The following is a 22023-nucleotide window of genomic DNA, read 5'->3' as shown; positions in this document are numbered from 1 at the left end:
TACTAATGTGTTATGGTAAAGTATTAAAGAGTTGAAGAAAAAGTAAGGTTATCAGAGTAAATTTTGTGTATACAAATGACCCCCCCCCCCCCACCTCACCCCCAATGCTGATGTCATACGTCCTGATAAGTACTGGTAAACAAAATCATTATGCTTAATTTAAATTATTTTAAAAGGATTTTACCTCTGATTAAAAGGCCTGACCCGCACAGCAACCTTTACCCTGTAAAAAAAGAAACATACCAGATATTAGGATTGATGTAACATTACTGATCTTTAACAAAACTATTGATTGTATGGAATGGTGCCCACTCAATATTCTGAAAGCCTGGTACTCCTAAACCCAGATATTCAAAAGACTCAATTGTCAGAAAGCCCAGTAGTAAGAAGGCAAGAAGACATTGAGCAAGCATGACTGACTTGTCACATCGTCTAAATGACTAACATTTAGCAAAGTTTGATGAAAATAGTTAAAGGGGTAAAGGAGATATGGACTGGACACGAAAAATAGGCTAAACATTTGACCTTGCAGTATGACCTTAACCTTGACTGACACATGCTTTCACACTATTTCAATGATCTTAACACTGTTGCCAAGTTACATTAAAATCCTACATTGCTCATAGGAGATATGGACCCAACACTAAAATACAAGATTAAACTTTTGACCTTTTAACATGACCTTGAACTTAAGTGGGCCAGACTGACTGACTGATTCATGCCTTCTGCACATTGTCTCAATTACCTATAAATTGCAAGTTTTGTGAAAAACTTCAATGGGTGTAATGGACCGGACACAAATATAAAGCCCCTTAACATTTGACCTTAAAAGTATAACCTTGATCTTGAGCAAGCATGACTGACTGAAGCTTTCTGTTCATAGTCTTTATGAACTAGACATTACAGCCAAGTGTAATGAAAATCCTTGAAACGGTCTAAGAGATAATATTGGAGCAGACATGAAAATTGAGGCTACAAAAATAACATTGAAGTATGACCTTGATCTTGAGTCGGCATGTCAATCTCATGCTTTCTGAACTTCGTCACACTGTCCTTTACATTTCAGCAAGTTTCAGTAAATTCTTTCCAAATATATAGGAGATATGAAAATGGAGGCTCACACCTTTAACCTTAAATATTACCTTGACCTAGTGCCCTCATAACTTCTCATTGTCTCAATAAGGTAAAGATTGCAGCCAAGTTTCATGACAATCTTTCAATGGGTACACATGTAGCAGATATTGGAAATGATCCTCAAACTTTTTACCTTAAAGTATTACCTTACCCTTGCACAGGCATGACTGACTCATGCCTTATGCACCTTGTTTCAATAACCTTAACATATTAGCCAAGTTTCTCGAAAATACTTTAAATGGTATGGCTGATGCTGCATTATGTGTGGACTCCGTGTGTGTACAAGCACTCAACCTCATTTACTGTCTAGAATCACAAGTTTATGGCTGCAATTTCCAGCTACTTAGTTGTACGTGAAAGACTTGAATTGTGATCGTGTGTTGTGGGGGGGGGCCGGAGAGCACGGAAAAAAACCCACCTGGCTGCTATGGTAACCACCAACCAAACTCACGGGATCGGGATTAAACCTGGGTCACCTTGGTGAGAGACCCTACTCCAATAAATATGAGGCCAATATCATTGTTAGATTACGTCTTTATATTTGGACTAGAGAGACCCTTGAACCAACCACCACGCTAACTGAACGGTAATTTCTTTAAATGCGTTTCTTTATAATCATCAATCATGATTAGTAAAATAATAAAGGGTTTGGAATGTTTTTCCTCAGTACAACACATACGTTGTACAAAGACAGCATTTATAATTCCCAGATTAATACAAAATCCTGTGTGGCTCAGTGGTAGGGCACTAGGTTATAAGGGAGAGTGCCTTTAACGGGGAAGGCAATATTTTTTCACTTACTTTGTTTCTTGCTATTATTATTATTTTACTGTATCCAAAACATTATAGATTTGTTAGTAAACATATAAGTCAATGTTTTGAAAAAAAAACACAAATATGAAATTATGTAAAAATTCTGATTAAGCAACTTCACAGTTTTTAATTGAATGGCACATAATAGCATCGTTCAATTGCATAATAACTGTGGTAATTCGATAAGACAATCTATCAAGCGTTCCGTATGCTGCACATGAATTAAATTCTGACTTGATCAATTGTTTATTGACCTGCAAGTCAATACAGCTTCGATTGGATATAAATGTACAATGCCTTTCTAATCATTAATATTTAACCGTCTACATCATTGAAATTATAACTGAAAATGTCCAACTTACGATTCTCCCGACATGATTGCGAAAATATGTTATTATTTATAGTAATACGCCAGTATTTCTAATATTCCGAAGAGATCACACACACAGACACACATCACAGTAGTTCTTCAATGTAGCAGACGACTCTTACAGCTCGTTGACAGAATTGCGCCAATTGTCACGCGCTATCGAGCATTGTGTTTGTTCAGCTATAGTGCGTTTTAGGAAACAGTTCAATTAACTTCGTGGCTAAATAGAGAATCGCGCAAAATCAGAAAATGGTACAAGTCGGTAGCAGTTGATATTTTAAATATTCTCTAAATCCATATGTCCGTAAATTTTTGCCGAGTTGCGTATCCATGGTCGTAGATTTTAATAGAAAGATGACAGAAACAGACTATACACATTAATCCGTTTCCATTGTAAACAAAGCAGTGGTAACCGAACCGTGCGATCGGATGGACATTGTGATCCGACCTCAGTGTACGTGCACGTAATACGTGGTGGAAGCACCCGCAATAAATAAATAACTCCACAAAAATGAAATCTTAAGGTTTTTAAGGGGAAAGTCATCAACAATACGTCTCAACTCAGAGATACTGGATTTGTTACCCATTCGTTATCGGGATTATTTATGTAAAATATCGCAATTGTGATCTTCTGGTAAACTTTCTTGTTCAAGTATTTGGACACAATCAAACAGATTAAGCAGGTGGTTTGTTTAAGATATTTGTACTGTATGTAGTAATACTCTTGCATCTTCATTGTTCTATCTCGTTTACTTATTTATCAGTCAAGAGCTGGGATTATTTGACTTGTTCGACCTTTTGATACAGTATTATGGATAAGTTATGTAAAGTAAGTTGAAGAACGCTAATGATTATCTAAGTATCATACTGTAAAACAGGTTTATATTATGAGATGTGTAGTATGGCAAGATTCAGAAATAAGCCGCGTTCTGAGAAAACTGGGCTTAATGCATGTGCGTAACGTGTCGTCCAAGATTAGCCTGTGCAGTCCTCACAGGCTAATCAGAGACGACACTTTCCGCTTTTATGGAATTTTTAGTTTCAAGGAAGTCCATCCTAACCGAAAATCAAGTTTAGGCGGAAAGTGTCGTCCATGAATAGCCTGTGCACAGGCTAATCTGGGATGATACTTTACGCGCATGCATTAAGCCCAGTTTTCTCAGAACAATGCTCAAATTATAAGAACTAGCGTCTCGTTTGGATGACCACAATAAGCAAACGGTTTAAATACAACAATTGTTCTGAACATTCTAAATAAAAGTTCATTAATATATCCTTAATTTTTTTGGGTAAAGTTCATTATATTCACATTAAACAACATATCAAAATACACGTACCTAAAGATTGGTCTTTTGTTCTATCAGAATATTAACGGCAAATGTTAATTTGTATTTTCAATGAAAAAAGTAATTGATGAGACACGGCTAGTGATCTATGGCTCCAACTCTTTTTGGATGCGAGTTGGAAAACGATGACGAAGTCCTCTCCGCTTTCGGGACGGTGTTGAAAAACTATTTTCGCATTGGTATTAGTTTAGTGAAACTATGATGTCTTTATTTACAATATAATATGTGTTTTGATAAATTAGATATTTTAATCAGTCACTTAATAAAAATTATTATAAATATTACATTCACAATGACGGAAGTTGATAATAGTTATGAGTGCTTTTGGGATAAAGTCGTCGAGTATTTGGGTTGATTAAATCCAAGTATTTATTATTTGTGTGAAATGGAAACATTTATCGCGTTAATATTGGTAAATTCGATCAAATATGGATGAATAAATCCTCTTAAAATTACCTGATATGAGTTGACAATCCTTAACACCGAGCGTGTTGGTACGCTAAATGGAATGGTATTAAATAGCAGCTGGGAATTACATTAAATCGTTTAAAAATGCGGTTTATGCGTTGAGAAATTGGAATCTGATTGTGCTCACGACGTTCCACTTAACCCATTTATGCCTAGCGTCTAGAAAAAAGACCTTGGCAAACAGCGTAGACCCAGATGAGACGCCGCATGATGCGGCGTCTCATCAGGGTCTGCGCTGTTTGCTTAAAGGAATTTCTGTAAGAAATAATCTAAATATAGAAATAAATATACTAGACATCCCTAATTTTGGAAATAAATTGATCCGATTAAGAAGGATGAAAGAGTCTACTAGGCATAAATGGGTTAATGTGTTTGTTGGCTGTAATCAACCAGAGTAAGCGATGGACAGAAGTCCCATTGAACACTATTTAATTATGTACTTACAAAAAGAGCTGAACTAATTTCGACAACAATATAAGACCATGGCCGCCCACAGACAGATGGAAATGCGCAATGCTTATGAGGCTACACTAGGCAAGTATAGAAGTCATTTTTAACAGCAGTCTTTTATTCTATCTCATGGAAAAGTGATATAGAAGTGTTGAACATTTGATCAGATTTTGCTGTCTATAGATGGTATTTTAATGCTCGGTTCAATTCTATGTAAAAGCTTGACGTTTATTTCTGTGGAACAATTGCAAAAGTATTTGCCAAAGATATAAACAATAATCATGCATAGTTTGATAGGTTGTTTTCGCCCTCTCTTACACATCAAACTGCATTTATGGAATCTCGAAGTTAAAGGGGCCGTCCAACATATTTTAGCATGTATTGAAGCTTATCATTAAATGCTTTAAATAATTTATATTGATAAATTTAAACATTTGAATTAAAAATCTCCAGTAAAAAAACAAGAATGCAATTTAAAAAAAGGAAAAAAGTAACCATCAACAGGGCTCGAACCACTCAGCCCTGGAGTCCTGGAGTAAAAAGTATCCCGCCTAGACCACTCGACCATCCATGCTGATGCTGACAGCAGATGTATTTTATAGCTATTTAAGCAATCCTCGTAGTTTCCCAAAATATCGTTTCGCGTCGCACGGCGCTTTATCTGTTGGACGGCCCCTTTAAAGGGGCCTTTTCACAGATTTTGGCATTTTTTAAACTTATTCATTAAATGCTTTATATTGATAAATGTAAACATTGGATCATAAAAGCTCCAGTAAAAATTCAAGAAAAAAATTAAAAAAAGGAAAAGAACATTGCCCGGAGCAGGTTTCGAACCAGTGACCCCTGGAGTCCTGCCAGAGTCCTGAAGTAATAACGCTTTAGCCTACTGAGCTATTCCGCCGTATACACATTCTTTACGTATTTTATACCTTATATAAGCAATCTTCGTAGTTTCACAAAATTTAACGACAAAAACAGAACTCTCCAAATTATTCAATCGTTTCGCGTTGCAACGCTTTATAATTTTTAGGTTTTAAAATCGTCAAAAGATGCATATAATGGCTATATTAGAGCATGGTTAATGTTCAGTTTTACTGTTTCCTCACAAATATCATAACTAAAACGAAAACTTACGAATCTGAAACAACTTTTTTCAATTTTGTCAATTTACCAAAGCGTGAAAAGATCCCTTTAATGAGGACCGGTCTTGCCTCGGCTAAGGCTGCATAAAGTGAGGACCCGGAATGTGTTGCAGCACCCCTACATTTTAGATTTAGTTCACTTCCGATAGTAGGGACACATTTCGAATAATAGCGGCAATTACCACTATTTAGTTCTTACTAAAAGATATTCAATTTTGGTTTGGTCTCGGGCTGTGTGGAAGTGGGTATGGTAAACATCAACAAAGCTCACTTGCACCGAGGGGCGGATATCTAACCCAGGTCGGTCTCGATGAGAAGTGCGATTAACAACCACTGCGTTAAAGCGAATCAACGTCTACACCATCTCATACCATCAAGGGCCATACTCTTCAAAGGGTTATATTAACTCTTTCAGTGCTGGAACCGAATTTTGAAGGCCTTTGCAAGCAGTTTGGATCCAGATGAGACTCCACAGAACGTGGCGTCTCATCAGGATCCAAACTGTTTGCTACTCTGATAGTATTATTTGAAAAAAAAATCGAAGAAAATAAATGCTAATTTTAAAAATTCAGCAGACGACATTTTAGCAGACGACACATTTCCCAGCATGCAAAGGGTTATATTAAGTGCATTACGTATAAGTGCAGTGTCCCACAAATCCATTGCCCGGAGCCCGGGGGCTACCGAAATTTTTCATCGGGCTACTGAAATTTTCCAGCTGACGCCCGCCGGGCTACTATAAATCTATAAGAGCGACCGTTGTTTTGCAACATGCGTAAATCACCTGACACGGTTTGCACGCGTCGTGTACTGCACAGCTATTTTAGTTTACAAATTCTACATTAAATAAATGAATTTCGTTGTCCAGATAAAAAGCGCGCGAAAATTGGCGTGTGTGTATTTATTTGTAAATAAAAATTTCGTAGCGGGTACAACATTGCGATCATTTAATTTCCGTTAAAAGTTTCGTTGTGAATTTCAACTAAAGTACCGGGGTATCTCACGAATTATCTGGCATTGACATTTTCTCTTAATAAAATATCATGTAAACACGCTGTATCGTTACCGTTACGCTGTATCAGTTTCTTCATTATTGAAACAAGTATTGTATTGTATACTGACTGCACACAAGTGTCGTAACATACGGATGCAATACGTAAATTCGGACAGTACTTATAGTCGGACACAAGTAAATAAATGATTTAATACTCTCTTGATTTCTTGGAAACTCGGTATTTGTTGTTAAAAAGGGCAATTGCATTAATTAACACCATAAGAGTCAATAGTATTGATCATCTAAACGCTTTATTTACGTTTCCGACTTTACGTACTGTTCGAATTTAAGTACGCATACATGTGCACATACATGTAATATCTACATGTAGTATATGATTTTCTTTTGTACATTTACATTTAAGTACACGGTACCTGTACTGTAACATTCATTTATGATATTGACCGTGTAAATCAGACTACTTGCTGTATTGTGTATATGTATGTATACATATTATGTATATGCAAATGAAGAAATAAAATAAAGATGAAAACTAGCCTCTTATCATTTTGTAGGTAAATTTTATGGGCTACCAAATATTTTTATTGGTAGCCCAGTGGGCTACCTGAAACATAAGAAATTTTTCGGACACTGTAAGTGTATGCTATTTCGTATGAGTAGGCCAATAGGACTTTTCGTCTACAAATATAAGCTAAGATAAAGGCATGGACTTTTTTGGTGTTATTTTTGACGCATCACAATGGCAAGCGGTTCGACGCATAATCCCAAGAAACTAGGTTTTTCATGAGAACATAGGTTTTCATTCTGAGAACCTAGGTTCTCGTAATGAAAACCCAGGTTCTCGCTTGAAAATTGCACATGACTTTCAGAACCCAAGTTTTTATTCGATATCCTAGGTTTTCACCAGAACACAAGTTATATAGTTTTCATGAGAACCTAGGTTCCCAGAATAATCTGATAATCGTACGAAGATAAATAACTGTGGTTATTATGGTATGAAAACGTCAAAGATTTACCTCCCTTGTTTTTATAGTGTTTTTTTTTTCCTGTACAAATGGAATGTGCTATTTATATGTATGTTAACGTTTACACGAATAAATGTTTATATTGGTTTTATTTTAACGAATTACCACATAGACACGAGCAGCCGAGTCAACATTTTACTCGTTCTAAATAATCTTTTTTTTAAGTATAGCCAATCGCATTAGGGAGAAAACAATGTATTCACTGCATGTACGCGGGAAAAAGGTGTAAATACAACAGAGTTGTTCAAGCACCATTGCAATGAAGATAGATACTGGATTGATATGAGACGCGTTTTGACAAAATTGGGCTTAATGCATGTGCGTAAAGTGTCATCCCAGATTAGCCTGTGCAGTACGCAATCAGGGACACTTTCCGCTTTTATGTTGTTTTTTTTCGTTTAAAGGAAGTCTCTCCTCACCGAAAATCTAGTTAAGGCGGAAAGTGTCGTCCCTGATTAGCCTGTGCGGACTGCACAGGCTAATCTGGGACGACACTTTACGCACAAGCATTATGCCCAGTTTTCTCAGAACACGACTCATATGATGGTTGTAATTATCTGTACTTACGCTTCCAGTGCCATTATCAAGCTGCTAGTGTTATATTTCTTTAAAAAAACTCCTCAGTACATATATTTTCCATTTTATATCGACACTTGCTTCATTTTAGTCTCTTCTGTAGTTTTCATACGACGAAATTAAATATCTGACACAAAAATAAAAACACACATTCCTAATGGTTTGAACAATTTTAACGCCGATTGAATGAAACATGTGTCCTCAAAGTACTAAATCCCTTTTTTAAACTGTGTTTGTTTTTATATATGTTTAGTAGTAGGAAGAGCGGTAAAGTTTTGCACAGCGCCTTTGCAAACAATACAAGATTATAATACTATCGCATTTTCACAGTGTTTCGCACTTTGTTTCGGTAGCTATAATTTTCGACAAAGTAATTATCTGTCAAATATCCAACGACGGCCAAATATTGAGTTTCAATTTTTAAAGTTCCTTTTAATGGGATCGATTGTAATTTTGAAGCGCTATCAATTTTCTCGATGTCAATGACGATGTGCGGTAAAGGTTTATAGATAAATTTGAAGGTCTTTGGCATAACTACGTTATTTATAAGCCATAAAACTGAAAATTGACATCAAAAGTAAACAATATGTTGACCTTCAATCATAACATGATTATGACTTGCTCAAAATTTAGTATGATGATTTGTGTCTTCTATAGGTCGCCAAACACTCACGTTCAAACAACATTTTATAAATATTTCATAGATCTGTACATGTGTATTTAACGATTAAATGTATTGTAAAATCACGAAGTAAATATTTAGAAATTAATAAGCAATCTGAACAGTAGTAGGATTTATTAATTTAGAATGTCTTCAATTTACGTAAATACATTCGTTTTAGACAGACAAAAAACTTCGCATAATACATTATACAAAGACAAACAACTTTCGTTGGTATTTTGTTGAAATAAATATTAATATTTTAATGTGAACATACTTCTACTGTGCGTGCCAATTTTTTCCAAAACGTTTTATTACAAGACTCGAAACAGATACATATATAAATACAAATGCAACACAATATAACCATATAATTATAGACAGTGACACACACATGAATACAAAAGCAACACGTCTTAACCCTTTGCATGCTGGGAAATTTGTCGTCTGCTAAAATGTCGTCTGCTGAATTTGTAAAATAAGCATTTTCTTCATTTTTTTCGAAGAATACTATCAGAATAGCAAACAGTTTGGATCCAGATGAGACGCCACGTTCTGTGGCGTCTCATCTGGATCCAAACTGTTTGCAAAGGCCTTTAAAATTCGGTTCCCGCACTGAAAGGGCTAAGTAATACGTTATCGATATAATTGTAGACAGTTATATACAAAGACAAAGCTATTCACATAGAAGATGGACACAATCCCTACTTACACCATAGCGGAAAGAATGACTTTGATACACATATTACACAGAATTTAGAGTTAATGCTTAATGTCTTAGACCATGTTTATTTTTTTATTTAAATATTCTACAAAAACATCATTTCCTCTATACATTATACTTTTAATGGTGTAAATATTACTTTTGTTTATAAACAAAATCACAAACCCTATTACATGTTTGTTAGCGATTACATAACAAATAATTACAAGGAAACACACAGCATCATGTCAACAGACATTTAAAGTTTACAAACCGAAAAGAACGCTGTAAATATAAGACAGTTGCATGTAATTTTGAGTTGAAAAAGCATTAAAAAGTATTTATAAAGAACAAAAGTAGAAAATTAGATGTTCTAGTATATATACAGTAAGAGGACATCGTAACTATAGTTAAAACATCACAACAACAACAACAACCAAAAAAAAATGATTATATAGGCGCTCACGCTTTCGTGTTTGTTAGAATTTTCTTACGTGAGTTAGTGTTTTCTTGCTGAAAGGATTTCGCATACGTATATTTACAAGTGAATGCTGTTGAAACATACACTCCAAATGTGTATGTGCATATTATTGTGAACTTGTACAATTTCGTATGTGTACCACAAAGCAAACGATATTTTGTTATAACGTATATGTAAGATACATTTTAAGAAAAGTACAAAACAACATAGTAAGTAAGAAACAACACAGATCTTAATGTAGTCGAGTCACGATGCCATGATTAATCAGATTTGTGCGCATATTACACACGAATATAATTATGTAGACTATTAATTGTATGGTATAATATCGAAGAATCAGACTTTCGAAAACTAATTTAATAATCAAACGTAATGCCTATAAACAACTGCAACTTTTGGGAACAATTTTTTATAATTATAAAATCAATTACACGATTCATATGTTTTCTGTTTTAGAATCGTTATTTAAACAACTTACTCTACCTATTCTACTGTTAGTAATGCCACCATTTACAAACAAGCTGTTTACAAAACATGAAACAGATTCAACATCGGCCATTACAAGTATTTTATTTTGTACATATTGTCAAGCTTGAGAATAATCCTTTTACGTCCTCTCGGTATCTCTGGCCGCTCAGCATATACACGTAAAAGTTGAGAGCGTGATAAAGGTACAAAATGTACGCAGCTGCGTATCGGATGGTGACCTGTTGAAAAACATTTAACGGAAGGCTACCAAAATTGAAATGAAAAATCGCAATGACAAGCTTGATGGGAATATTTTTACAAGAAACAGAACATTGGATATTAACAGGTTTGTAGTCACCGAACGGAATCTGGAGGATTTATTTTGTCTCTGTCCAAACGATGTACGAAGTTTGATCCATATTACTAAACTGGCTGTACTTATGAAAATAAATGGTATTCCTGTAAAAGAAACCCAGTCAGTAACTACATAGAATGTCGCCCACATATCACATCTTGGCATCATATACTCAACATCTTGAATTATCACGAGTTCGACTGCGACATAATTTCGCAAGAATTGTACAAGCGCAACAGCGATAGATGTCTCGATCACCGAAAGTATCACCCTTGGCACAGTAATCATGCTTTTCACATTAAACGGCATCGCAACACACAACAATCGCTCTGTAGTTATGACAACCAGTGTCCACTGTGACAGTGCCACACTAGTTTGTAATAAGAACTCAAAAAATACACCGACAGCCGGATTGTCAGCAGCGCTATATTTTAAATAATATACAACGATGTTCAAGACCGGACCCATAAATGTCGCTAACAAATCTTCTCCAGCAAGTATTCCAAACAAAATACCAGTTGTAGTAACTTTGTCCCTCGCAACCACTATTAGTATAAGCACATTGCCGAAAATCGACGACGCTATTATCGGAATTTGAAGGTAGTGAAACACTTCGTGCATTTTCTTGAACTGGTTTTCGTAGCTGATACCCTACGTGGCGTTTCCTGTGATATTCATTTCTTCAAAATGCTGCAACCAAACGAATGAGCCTACACCCTGACAAACTATATCACTCGTGATACGTACACGTATATATAGCTAACTGAGTAATGATTAAATGATAGTAAGAAATTGATGGTTATTAAATGATGAAAGGACTCACTGTAAGCCTCAACTGATAATCCCACATGAACGTGTCTTCATATCTTGCCTCCATTATGAGACGTAAATGATTACATAAAAAATACTTCAAAACATGAAAGGTATTAATAATCTGTTAAAACTTATTAAAAACATCAAATTACTATACAATTCAGTGATAATGCTTAATGTTGCTTTGACTATAATGGTTTGAGCACACAATATAAAACATTTTATTCTCACATTTATAGCAGGAAGCATTTTGTAAAACCAAAGTTCTCCAGTGTATGCGATTTACGGAAATGCGTGAATATAAAGACCATTCGTTTAAGAATGTGCTTTGTTTTCATAGAACATTTTCATTAATTCAAAGATAAAAAGCACACCATACAATACCAACTTAAATTGAACATTATGAATGCGATTCTGACATGTCATCCTTATTATATACTTTTCAGTGAAATATAGAATTTTAATGGTTAAAGAAAATTCGGTTTAGGTGTTTCTAATACAAATAACAGTAAACTTACAAAATAATTCCATCAATTACACCGGTCTAGCAGTGTAAGTTACTTTTTCTTGCAATTGAAACAGTGTGTAGAACATTCAAAACAATTTTGTTTCACCATAACGCAATAGAAATCAACACAACTATTTTTTAGCTAAAAAGATGCACAGAATATGACTCTTCTTCCGACGTCTTGGGATTTAAATGTTCTCAATATTGGCATGCTTCTTCTTACATGGTTATTTATGCTTATTCTAATTTAAGTAAGAAACTGTTAAATGTAGTATTGTAATAAATTTTAGACTAACGTACTACATTGCCTTTCAAAATCAAATATACATTAACAAATCTATAAAGTTATTAGAACTGTACTGAACTTTGTGTAATTTCGCCTAATTTCGCATATAGCCATTACTCAGAACGCTTGCTGAGTATATGCTTAAATTTACGAAATAACAAAAATTACACCGTAATGTAGTAAAGTATTTGTTTTCTTTATATGTATACATATAATACTTGTTAAATCTTAACCCATTTATGCCTAGCGTCTAGAAAAAAGGCCTTGGCAAACAGCGTAGACCCAAGAAATTTTCTAAATATACAAATAAATATTCTATAAATCCCTAATTTTGCAAATAAATTGATCCAATTTAGAAGGATGGGCGAGTTCACTAGGCATAAATGGGTTAAAGTTATAAATTAGTAAAGCTCATCAAGCCCAATATGACACCATTAACTGTATATCTTATAAAAACAAAACCATGTGACTGTTCGTAGTATACATGTAGATGTTGTAATATATTGCCCACAATTTAAAATTGTAAATCGAATAAACAACTTGTAAAAAGCATGAAAGACACAATAAAACGATGCATATATAATACAGTGTTTACAGTACCACGTTTTTATCATTCAGGGACGTAGCTGTTATTAGGCACAGCTGGCCCGGGCCTACAATTTTTTTTTTGAAACATGAAACAAATAAAAATGCTTCTTCTTCGAAAAACGCATTAAAATGTTGATCCTGAGGAAGGTGATGTGTTAGAAATCTGCAGTTCATATTAACATAATCCTCAGACATTGGATTCTGGTCGTGTTCAAAAGACATATCTTCCAATTATCAACTCCACTTCTTTCTATGTGCATAGATTCTAGATCGCTTCTTTTCACGTGACTTGCTGTTACAAGTTTATATAGATCTACATGTATATATACTTGTCTCCCTTTCAACTCTACAGTAAGTTGTAATCGATTATCGTTGAATTTTTAAGAAACATTCCGAATGATGTTTACGACCGCGGACATTTAAAATGGAGCACTTGCCTCCGTATCCCGATCCATTGACTGAATCCGGGTCGGTTCGGTCCCTTGATGCTGAACAAAAACAAAATTTAGTTCTCTGACATTGAGATATAACAGTAAAATATCAAAGAAAAACAGGCCAAAGTCTTATATTTTCTTATCTTATTATTTGTCTAGATATGCTTTAAATCTCACCACAGGCGTTACAGGCGTTATAGGATTTAAAAATTTTTAGAGGGAGGACCACGGACCCTCCTTTTTTATGTATCATATCCGGGCCTACAGCTAAAAAAATGCTAGCTACGCCCCTGTCATTAATGTGACTTTGAATTTTTTAACTTTACACTATTGTTTGTTAATTGAATATTTGAACAAACCTTTTAGATGGGTATCATTGTGACCAAGCAGTATGCAGACCGTAAAACTTGCCCTCTGTCGATGTATTAAATGACCACACGTTAAATAGATCTATTAAAGTTGAATACTGACTTCGGGTCTCTTTAATATTTTCGACTGGAGAAGAGAAAACATTTGTTTATGCCTCCATCACTTTAGAAAGGAAGAGCATTCTTGGCAATTTTAAATATATAATTATATTGTTTTGCGATCTGAAAATAAAATAACTCTGTTATTTTTTCTTCAGCAATACAATATGCCTTCTTCGGCGTTCGTTATTAACACGTAAACATTTTTTTATTTAGAGTGAAAATATTCGTTCTTAGTGTTATGTTCAAATTAGTTTTCGATGGAGGAGACTTTTAACCAACGCATTGCAATTGATATTTTATCAAACTAGTACCATTGTAAATACCGGTAAATATCGTCGTAAATACTATTTATAGTATTCTTCTAAAATCTATCTTTCAATGTAATTTTACTCAGAGACACGGGGTTTGTCTTATGCATTCACATTATCGGCTCCTTTTGTCCGTTGTGTTTTCAGATATCTTCTTTCCGAATACATGGCATCATAACCTTCTGGCAGAGGACAAATCAAAGTACAGGTATACCGTCTTCTATCCAATCAGTTTTTTTCTGTCAGTGGTGATCTCATACGATTAAGCAGATTAGACCAAAGTTCACCAATCGTAATTGAATGACAAATTGGCATAGGCGCGATATATTCACTGAATCAAATTATATATTCACTGAATCAAAACCTCGTTCACGCCGGCCGTGTCGCAGGAATTAAGTATTTTTGCAGTGTGAAGTATTAAATGAATACCTTGAACATTTTTTATAACTAAACTTACTATTTGTGTTCTTCGGATAAAACGACAGATAATTGTTTCACTACATAGCTTAAAGAGTATTCACTTTAAATGATCGTTGTCAGGAAATAACAGGTTCACTTTTTTGTTGTGTCTCGTTTTCGGAGTGGCGTCAATTTTAAGCTTATTACGAGCATCTGATTTCTCTTGAAAACTAGTAATATTTAATTCTTCGAAAAGATAGCTTTGATTATAAGTAGGGCTCAATGCTGATGATCAATATGGTAAGATTAATATTTTGATTACTTGGTTTTTCATTATACGAGTCTTTAGTTGTAAAAGGCGACCATATTTTCAAGTAAAATGGCTTTAAATTAAAAGATAACATTATTTTTTTCATCAATTCATTTGCTATCCTTTCCCAACCTTTGTAATAAATGTCAACAGGAATCACGATTAGAAGGAGGTAAATCTTTGTAATATTGTTCTTGTATTTGTAGGTAGAGAATGAATCCGTCGCCTTGTAATTTGCCACACATGCGTTTATAATTGCAAGCTCTAGAAGCGGTACTGAAATACATTTGATGAATTTGTATTGAGTGCTGATGGCTTTTCTCTCATGTGGCAATCGAACCATTTACTGTTGCTAGTTTCGTAATGTAGATCCATGCAAGAGACTTAATTGTGTGAGTAACCCTGGAGACAAATTTGTATGCTAAATTACAGCGGAGACTGCACGTGGGACCTCTGGACTCTGAACCAATTTTCGATACAGTTGACCATGGGAATCTGCAAAAAAAGGTTTTCCAAATCGATTCCAGTGAACAATGTCTCTAAGCTTTGTTTTACAATGGCGTTTATTGGTTCATGAGTTATGACAGCTCGAAAATTGATTCCTACAGAATTTAAATACATGTGGCTGTACCTGAAATTAAAGAAGCCTTGGCGATGCACATGTTTGGTTTGTTGCATATCAACCCATTATGCATGGTTCCCCAATTAAATCACAATATTACCATTCGAAAAATTGGTGGTTCTTGTGTTGATGTCGTTTTTTCGTTTTTATTTTTGTCAGGAGTGCCAGCAATCCATTTGTTGAAGCTGAAGTGTTTGGTCATGGTAGTCAGTAAAAGTAACCAACCTTTAATGCCCATAATTGTATGCAAATAATGCATATGAAAATATAACAAAATACATCACGGGATCTTATTTTGACAATTGATAATAACCTGCATAGTTGGTAAGCTTTGAACATACTCTATGACGTTGACTCACACGGCTTGCTTTATTTCCCTTGCTACTAAATGACTTCTCATCCTAAGGGAGCTAATCAATATGTGTTTACTCAGGCGTTATTCCATTTCATGTTATGGCGTTCCAAAGTAACCTGATGTTTTGCTAGACGTCATGGGATGGGGTTATCAAGACATCAACAGATGTTCGTGATCCTTTTACATTAATAATCGTGTGAGATGGAAATACACAACTTCATTCATGTTTGGTCATGACCACTAGAGCAAAATTGTCTTGCATTAACAACGAATGGTTTATTTCCAGTTTTATACTCGTACATAGATACACCGAAATTAGCGGCGCGAAATTATCATGTCAAGACTGAGTTCTAAAATATATATCAAAAAGTCAATAAATAACTAAATAACTTCCCGGACATGTCAAAAACATTGTATACGAAGAGTTATAAAAAAAACATAAATAAACACATGTTTCTGCAGATAAAAATGTAGTTCTTTGACTTTGTATTTCGCCGGATCCATGTTTTACGTACTCAAATCCCAAAAGAAGAGTAGACTACTAATTTGGAATAAGACACATATAATAACTATAAACAGTTTAAACTGTCAATGTTAAATCATGCGAATATTTGTAATATCTTTTTAAATCGTTAAAGACAATTATGAACAAGCAAATTCGTTTAATTGATATCCCCCGCCAAATAAATTGTATTTATGGATGGGTGTATAACTAAAAGAAAAGGAATAAGTGAAAGGTTGTGCCTGAAAATTGAGAACAATTACATAAAACATGTGAGAATCCATTTTAGTATGGTAGAGTCCTTACCAAATAAGGCATATTTAATCAAAATGTGTGATTTTGACCCTTGTGTGTGACGTTGACTATGACCCTAGCAACCTGGATCTTATATTTGTCACGCAGCTAGATAATGTAAAACAACTGTGGACAGTTATTACAGAATCCCTTGATGCATAGTAAAGGAATTACTAAATTATGAATAATTCATCAAATTTGTGACCTTTGACCTTCATGTGTGACCCTGACTTTAGCCCTTGGGATTATGGGTGTTAAATGTGAAGCACACCCAGATGATTGAGAACAAGTAAGGCAAGTTTCATGGCTCAGACTCATGTGTTAATGGAGATAAAGCTCTAAGCTTATATTAAAAAGCATTTTTTAAAGATACAAAGGGCCATAACTCCGTTATTAACAGATGGTGTACAATGCTATTTGAATTGCATCATCTTCTTATCCATATATGCATATACACATACCAAGTTTCAATGAAATCCGCAAAATCACTTCCAAGACATGGCTCTGGACGGACGGACGGACAGACGGACGGACAACGCCAAAACAATATCCCTTCGCCTATAGCGGGAGATAAAAATCTCACTTGGAGACGTTCCCAATTTGTTCGAAAACACAAGAAACCCTATGGCAAATTCTCCGTTTAAGTTACATTATACTAAATACAAGGTTTATTTAGGGCTGTAGTCGCTACATAAATAACTAAAATTGAATGTTGTTATGGTTTAAACAATTTTTGTTGACTTTTTTACAATAATTTATTGGTAATTTATAAGGTAAAGAATTGGTATGCATTAATAGACCAAATGTAACAATGTATTTTGTAAAATTAATATCTGCTATTATGTACACGCATTCCGTTACATTCTAATAATTGGAATGGAGTTCATGCTACTTCATGCTGACATTGTGTTCATGAAGGTTCTTAAAATGTTTCTATGAAGTGATGTACATATGATTGTTATGGACACAACATAGCTTCAACTAAGCTTAAGAAACGAAGTTAAGAAAGGACAACTTTTTTAGCCAATGAAATAATGAAATAGAATGGTTTTTTTCAATAATGAAAGGATTCATTATTTTGTGTATAAGCACGTAAAATTGCCACACACTCAACACATACCGAGATTTCAGTAATCGGTGAAACAATGTATTCTCTATCAGGTACCGCAATCCCCTATATTACAGCATTTCACATATGGTGTTTTATCATCCTTATGAAACTGATGAAAGAGTTATTAATGGAACTAAATATCATACAACATATGATATGGTTATGCTCAGCGAAATAAAGTGCATCTTCTATGTTAACTAACTTCAAATCATTAATAGTTTTGTCAAACTTTGAGGCAAATACAATTCATGTACATAAATTTTGTTCCAATACGTGTGGTTGGACTTTTTTCAGGTTAAAGTTGGAACAACTTGTTTTGTTCTGAACACGTGGAAAACAACACAAATGCAAGAAAAAAGACCTGTTTGGCATTCTCAAAAAAGTGGTCCACCTTTGTTAAACATATAAATCTGTTTTAAACTCTTATAACTGTTTAACATTCGAAATACTAGTTAATGTATAACATAGTTTGTTCCATTGCTATAGTTTATTTTATTGTTATTATTGTCACTGTAAATAGACTTGTCAAAAATATCTTGCCAAATTTAATTTGAATGTGAGTTGACATACTTATATAAGTGTATATTTATTTGAATCTTTAAGATTGAAGATACATATATTAAAAAACAACATCTTACATAACCTTACAGTAAGCATCTTATATATATGTATTGGCTAAATATAACGGCAAAATGTTATCATCGTAAAATACTATTTTTTAGAATTATAGTGAAAAGGTAACTACTTGAATTATATGTTATGCTAAGTGATTGGACATGTTTATAGCATTTTTGTGCTAATTTTGCCAAATGTTTAAGTTTTAAATCCTTATTAATAACATTCAAATTGCAGTTCAGACTTCCAGCTTTGCAAGTTCAGTTGACAGTATGACGAGTAGCGATGAGACTTTAAATGGTATGTTGTTTACACACCATGTGTGCTTTTGGCGGATAATTTCCACCTCTTCTTTTCGTAATTGACCATGTTTTTGTGTCAGATAATAATATTTCTTACTTTTTTGGTGATACATGATTGTTTTTAGTTGAAAGTCTTGCCACTCTTTACAACTTCCTATCCAAGATAAACAAAATGTGTGTGGATCCATTTAAGTGAATAATAAACTGGATTAGCTGTATAATTTAAGGGTAACCACTTGTAGGATTCTATATAATGCAGGCTGATTTGTTAAATTTAGCATGAATATTATTGAAGTTCATGACGTGTATACATTCAAAAAAACTAATATGCGTGTCTTTACATAACCTTTGCTATTATTGATTCTATAGTTCTGGCTACCATAACTTTAAATGTCGCTTGTTATGATTTTTGACTGGCGCAACTTTATAGTTATGGACCAACCCCATTAGGAAAGTCAACCAGAAATTCCCGAAAAGTTGACAGTTAACAAAGACCGGTCCAAAACAGCTTTTATATGCAGTTATTGGCCCAAATCAACCACTTGATCGGAAAGATTAACATTTTTCACATTTAACTGATATATTCTTTCACAAAATACTATCTTAAACATTTAAAATGTATCTCTTCTGCTCTTACATATCGAGAAAAACAGCGATGTGACAGACTTTCTTGAAATGCAAATCTCCCGAGATTTCACGGTCATATGACGTTATTTCTATTTTTAGTAACATACCATGTGCTCAAGTGTTTTCAAATTCAGAATGGCATTTCCCGGTATTTTAGATTATTCTGGCTTGTTTTGTAAACAAATTGTAGTGTCAGTACAAACTCAAAGTTAATATTATTTAAAACTACCTGATTCACACTGAAATCAGTCTTATAATCCACCATACGTAAGTTGTTAATCACAAATAATAGATTTCAGAAAACGAAAGTAATGTTTACAATTTCAACAAAAAATGTCAAGGTCGATCCGAAAGTATCCAAATGAAAACTCGTCACGTGACAAAGCGACAATGGCGTCAAAATTGTTAATTTCAGACTGATGAGAGTTATTTTCATCTATTGTAAGATGCATTTGAAATATTTGAACCTTAAAATATTCCCAGATGCAGTAATTTATATTCATTCACTAATATATGTAGAATTGTATCCAAGAAATGAGCTTTCTTTAATTTATAGCGTGACATAAATATGTTACGACTCTGGTTGACTTTCGATACGGGGTTCGCTTCAGCGTACAGGTCTGTCAATACTATATAAACTGTACGCTGAAGTTTCTTTAGCTATTGATTCTATTGTTAACAGAGTCTGCCGTTGATATGACCAACATGAATCTTTCTGACGATGTTGATGTGGAGTTAGGGGAAACGGAAGATAACACTGCTGCAAAAGCTACAAGAAAATGACTATTTTGCTCAGGGGTCGTATTCCAGAAGCATCTTAAGTTAAACTTTTATTCTTATCCTTATATTGGAAAAAAAATCGTGTTTCATTTCATATTGCAATATTTTGGCATCAAGATTTACATGAAAATAACATCATTATGTCAATGTTATTTTAGGAATACCAAACAAACATATGTTTGCTTATTTAGTAAAGAAATACAAAACATTGTACTTTTGACCTTAAGTGAATTTATTTAAGAAATGACTTAAGATGTTTATGGAATACCACCCCTGATGGTGTAAGCGGAAAATTGGTGTTGGGAGATAACCAAGCCACAAATCCTACTTATGAAATCTTTTATTGCTAAGAATAGCATGATATACTTGAAAATAATGAGTTTAACTAGCATGAGGAAAATCATTCTCATTTGACTAGAGCATGAGAATGTAACACCATCTATACATTATTACAAACAGTTGTATGCTCTTCCTTGGCGTGATATAATTTAAGGACATATGAGATGTGATCATATCTTGAGTTGCGAATTGAATTTGTAAGGTTAAACAATTTGGTTTGCATGACAAAAATGTTGAACATTCAGTTTAGCAATCTAGGGTGCACACAGATCTATGTTTTCTTATTCTGTAATTTATCCCTAAAAAATGACTCTCATTATATGAGTATTACTATTTGCGTGACTGATCAGTAAACATGAGGAATTTTATCATCTTATACATTCACCCATCTAAATTATCAGAAAGAGAGAATGTTTCTAAGTATTAGTGTTTTTGTTTCATTTTTTCTTCATGCAAACATGAAAAGAAAGCACACCAAAACTTTAAAAAAGTTTACATCTGTGTCAGATCCATGGTATTTTCCCTAAATACAGACATACAAATTAAGTTGTCCAGGCCAAAATTGTTGATAAATAATTAATTAACACAGACACACAACAAGTAGTAGGACAGGCAGTCAATAATTTCGTTATCATTTGGTGAAGTGCAAGTTAAGCCTATGAGGAAACCACACCATGGAAGCTCTTCAATATTTGCGCCAAAGAGGACATAGCAAGCTGTCCACCGTAAAAGTAAACTTATATTCACTGCTGTCTACAGCTCCTGCATTTACGATGGGGTGGCAACACAGTTTCTATCTTCGGGAAAAGCAGAAGCTGATCACCTTTGTTGACAAAGTGCGATTGATGCGACAGGTTCGGGTTCCATGCCACTTGCTCCTGCACACATGTAATGATACTCTCTGAACACTGTGCATTTCATTATATAAATTAATTGACATCGGAAAAACTTTGCGAAACCGTTATTTGAAACTTAAGTAACCTTTTTTCTTAAAGATTTGATTCTTCGAAATAAAGTTTGTGATACAAATATTATTTTTTAGTAACAAATGGTTATTTATGCTATAATATCGTGTTTTTTCACTTTAAAACTTAAATGCACAGTTCGTCTTCCCATGGGATTTTTTTTCATTTTTCAATAGGATTGTTTGTTTTTCTATAGAATTTTTCGTTATTTTCCCATGGGATTATTTCCCCACTATCTGCATACGGATTTAAAAAAAATGTATACGTGTGTTTGTTCTTAGTTATGGATTGTTATTGGTCGGTCTGACGGTCGGTCTGTCAGTCTGTCGGTCTGTCGGTAGACCAGTTCGTTTCCGACCAATAACTCGTCAATGGATTGGATTGAAAC

The 22023-nt window shown here is 34.2% G+C and overlaps 1 protein-coding gene across 1 annotated transcript in view; it reads right to left on the bottom strand.

The window, feature by feature from the left end:
* The window catches only part of LOC127845540 (kinesin-like protein KIF28), a 69680-nt gene extending 66791 nt beyond the window's left edge, over positions 1-2889 (bottom strand). Inside the window, exons 1-2 of the mRNA XM_052376551.1 lie at positions 2310-2889; positions 185-223 (exon numbers count right to left, since the gene is read on the bottom strand). Coding sequence (XP_052232511.1) covers positions 185-223; positions 2310-2323 — 53 coding nt within the window. The 5' untranslated portion in view covers positions 2324-2889. The remainder of the gene's footprint in view (positions 1-184; positions 224-2309) is intronic.
* Positions 2890-22023: the final 19134 nt, after the last annotated feature.

Source organism: Dreissena polymorpha, chromosome 9 (assembly GCF_020536995.1).
Source record: "Dreissena polymorpha isolate Duluth1 chromosome 9, UMN_Dpol_1.0, whole genome shotgun sequence".
Classification (NCBI taxonomy): Eukaryota; Metazoa; Mollusca; class Bivalvia; order Myida; family Dreissenidae; genus Dreissena; species Dreissena polymorpha.
The sequence above is the reverse complement of the archived record's forward strand: the minus strand, read 5'-3'. Positions and strand labels throughout refer to the sequence as shown.